The sequence below is a fragment of the Chanos chanos genome, chromosome 1 (assembly GCF_902362185.1).
Source record: "Chanos chanos chromosome 1, fChaCha1.1, whole genome shotgun sequence".
Taxonomy (NCBI): domain Eukaryota; kingdom Metazoa; phylum Chordata; class Actinopteri; order Gonorynchiformes; family Chanidae; genus Chanos; species Chanos chanos.
The window spans coordinates 31,667,211-31,670,879 of NC_044495.1; the positions used below are offsets into that span (position 1 = coordinate 31,667,211).

The 3,669-nt window shown below is 37.7% G+C and overlaps 1 protein-coding gene across 3 annotated transcripts in view; it reads right to left on the reverse strand.

The window, feature by feature from the left end:
- The window catches only part of LOC115807722 (teneurin-3), a 76,025-nt gene extending 72,657 nt beyond the window's left edge, over positions 1 to 3,368 (reverse strand). For all 3 annotated transcript variants that reach the window (XM_030768858.1, XM_030768849.1, XM_030768866.1), the window contains exon 1: positions 3,098 to 3,368. In XM_030768858.1, the coding sequence (XP_030624718.1) occupies positions 3,098 to 3,368 (271 nt within the window). The remainder of the gene's footprint in view (positions 1 to 3,097) is intronic.
- Positions 3,369 to 3,669: the final 301 nt, after the last annotated feature.

A 3,669-nucleotide genomic window follows, 5' to 3' on the forward strand; every position in this document is an offset into this window, starting at 1 on the left:
GGAAAATATAAAGATAAAAAACCAGGAACCTGATGCTGTGGGCTAAAACAGCTGGGCATGTTTGTCACTAAGCTTAAATGAGATCTACTCTATTTAGTAGACAGCCTAGAAATTTTAATAATTCATAATTTAATGGGGGTTTTTTGTCTTTGTTCTAGTCTTTTCTGTTTTGTTTTCTATTACAGATCTACACTGTTAATTCGAGCACTACGTATTTGTTTCTGTGTTGCTGGTTCTTTGCATGTCATTCTTGAGTGATGTCAGTGTAAAGCAAAGATAAATAAGATAAAGATATATAAGAAATATAGAGCTCTGATACATATTGTTTGTCCCCTTCTTCAGTTCAAACGCATCTCATAAAATAAACAAGTAAATAAATAAATAAAATGAAAACCTGATTTAGAGTTTCCATGGCTACTACTCCATATTTCGGCAAAATGGGAGCACTACCTTAGTGACAAAGGAGCAGCAAGACATTCCAAATATACAGAGTAGTTGGGAAAGCTACAAAGGCTCCTTTATGCCGCAGTTTGAGTTTTGTGCTTTACTAAAACACAGGTGATGGATATGTCCCCTTTCGCAATGCTCAGGCATATCTCATTTTATGATTTTTTTTTTTTGTTTATGGATCTTGTACACCAAAACAAGGTCAAACATTGAGGGAGTCTAACGAATACTTAACAAAGCGATACTCTAGATTTCTCCCAGTTTCCAGGTCATTGCTCTCTTAACTATAGATGGAAATACAATGAATGAGTGAAAGAGAGTTATGAATGGACTGCCATTAGCATTTGAAAAGCTTTTTTGATACTACTTGGTCTAATTCATACTGGAAGAGAAGGGAATAAAGAAAAGGAGTGATATGAGGTCATTTGGATCAGCCAATCGAACACATCGAATAACATTTTTTTCCTGGATGGTCACCTACATGAATGAATGAATGAATGAATGAATGAATGAATGAATGAATGAATGAATGAACACTTTAATCTTGCATTTAGGGACTGTCTTATCTATTCAAAGAGGTTATTGACCATGCAGGCCTATCTAAAACAATGGTGAAATTTGGGCCTCACTCTATGTCACAGTGAGGGGCATGGAAGGCAGCGGACAACCCTTCTCATATTTAAATATTGCTACACTGATCATGGTCCTCATTAAGTGGTATAATGGAACTCAAAACAAAACAGATGAAACAAACATCCAAGAATGAAACAGATGATCTCAGTGGTTCCAAAGATATATGGCTGTAATAAACACCAGGGCAAAAGATCACAAGCACATATTTAGTTAAAATATGATATGAATTTTTTTAAACCAAATCTTAATTAGTTGCAGTCATTACAGAGACTGAAATAGATTCATTTTGTTCCTCTCTCATTATTCTAATAATAAATATTTTCTACTTTATAAGGTGAGTTATAGCCTTTGTCTTGCCTCCTCAGCTTAACTGGAAAGCTATCAATAACATGCTGGTAATTAAGAATATCTATCCAAGGTAAAACATTCAAAACGTTGAACATAAAATGCACAAAACAGTTTTTTATAAGATTTATAATACTTATAATGAAGTTTTGAGAGGAAAATGTCCAGACTCTTTCACAGAGCCTTCCATAACCACAAACACTTCATGTCGTTTTGCTTAAACAAACCCACCTCCTCCTGCTGACATGTACCGTCACCAGCGTTACGTTGTCCAGAAGGTGATTTTTACAGACTCGAGCAAGATCTAGGTTAACAGGTTAACTGATTCCTCTGCTTGATGACCCACCTCTAAATTAGACCCAAAACTCACTCATTCATTCATTCATTCATTCACAAAATCATTCATTCATTCACAAATTCATTTACTCATTTCAATGACGTTAATATTCATAACACTTCACACATTTATTTGTTTTGGGGTTTTTTGGCGTTTTGCCTCTAATTGATCTCATATGGGGTAATTTCCAGGAGGAAACAACCAAAGCTCAGTATTCAGTGACCAAAAATCAAACTTAAGACTCTCTCTCATTTCACACTCACACTCTCCTGCTTCTGTATTTCTGACAGTGCATGTTGAAAGCAGCCTCATTAAAAGCCAACAGAGTGGGTGAGAACGTGGGTGAACAAATTGCCATTTAATTATTGTGTATATCCAGAGGGAAATTTATGTACAAAGTTATATTTTTAAAATACTGACAGAAACACAATTGGTGGCATATGGCTAAGATGCACCTATCTAATTGTGGGTAAAAATACTTTTTACGTAACATTTTCTTAAGGTACTTTCTTTTATTCTTTCTCCTCTGTTACATTTTCCCCATTGTCATGTGGACTGTTTAGTGCTCATATCACCAAATTCTTGCTCAGAACTAATGATGTATATAGTGTTACTTTAAAAGGTGTTATCATTAAGGTACACAAGATATTATCAGCTATAATTTCAATAATCAGTATCTTCAAGATCTGTTGTGAAATTCAGGCTGTATATCTAAGTGTACATTGTTCCTAAAGTGTAGCCTCTCATTTTGAATGTTGTAGTGTGTGACAGAACCCCTGAGATATAGTGCAGAGCGCAAGAAACACTTTAGCAACTGCAAGCATTTTTATTCTTACATTAAAACTTCATTTTAACTCTGCTGTGCAAAAGCACACAAAACTGTATAAGAAAAAAAAAGAGATCTGCATAAGCATAATCACCCATCAAATATTGATGAAAAGGTTTTCTGGAGTTTGTGAATGACTAATGAAGGAGCTTGCATATCCCTTGAGGCTACGGTAATTCAAAGGCATTCAAGTGTAAAATATATAATCAATACAAGAGCATTTCAAGAACTGTCCACAATTCTTCACTTAGGAGAAGACCGGATTCGTGAAATAGCCTCATCATGATCATGATACCCCCTTCAACAGACTTTAGAATTAATTGAAGGGCAGAATTAGATTTTTTTTTTTTTCTTCTTTTTTTTTGACTGAGGTTATGGTTTAGATTTTAAGGTTAGCGCTCAGATTAAGGCTAGTGTTTGGGTTGGGATTAGAGGTGAGGTTAAGGTGAAGGATAAAAACTAAGATAAGGATTTAGGACTGTATGGAAATTTGGCAGTAGTGGTCTAACCTGGAGCTCTGTATTCTTCGGGGTCTCTAGGCACCATGTCTGGCACACGGTGTCCATAAAGTAGCTGTGGAGCCGGCTGCTGATCAAAGGCTCTGAGCGTCTCACTGGAGCTGTAGGACTTCTGAGTAAGAACGGCTGAGGAGGCGGTGTGACAGCGTTCGGCGTGGCCCTCCCTGTGCCCCTCTTCTTCCCTCTCTCCTTCTCTTTCTCTGTCTCTCCCTCGTTTGCTCCTGGTGAGGGAGCAATAAGGCCGACGCTCCTTCACCTCCATGCTGCCTGCATGCTTCTCTTCTCTTTTCCCCTCTTTTCCTTTCTCCCCTTTTTCCTACTTTCCGATACCACTCTGTCTCCTCTTTCTTCTCTGTTACTGTCTTCCCACTCCTCCTCTCTTCTTTGCTCCTTTCACTTCTGCACCTCTATCCTCCTCTCTCCTCCTCTTCTGCACGCTCTCCTGCTCCACCTAAGCAAAGAGAAAGGGGCAGGGAGAGAGAATGGTAAGGAAATGGGGAGGGAACAGCAGTGAAAAGGGGAGAGAGAGAAAGCTGAACATTCATTTGGTCAAGTTGTGCTGT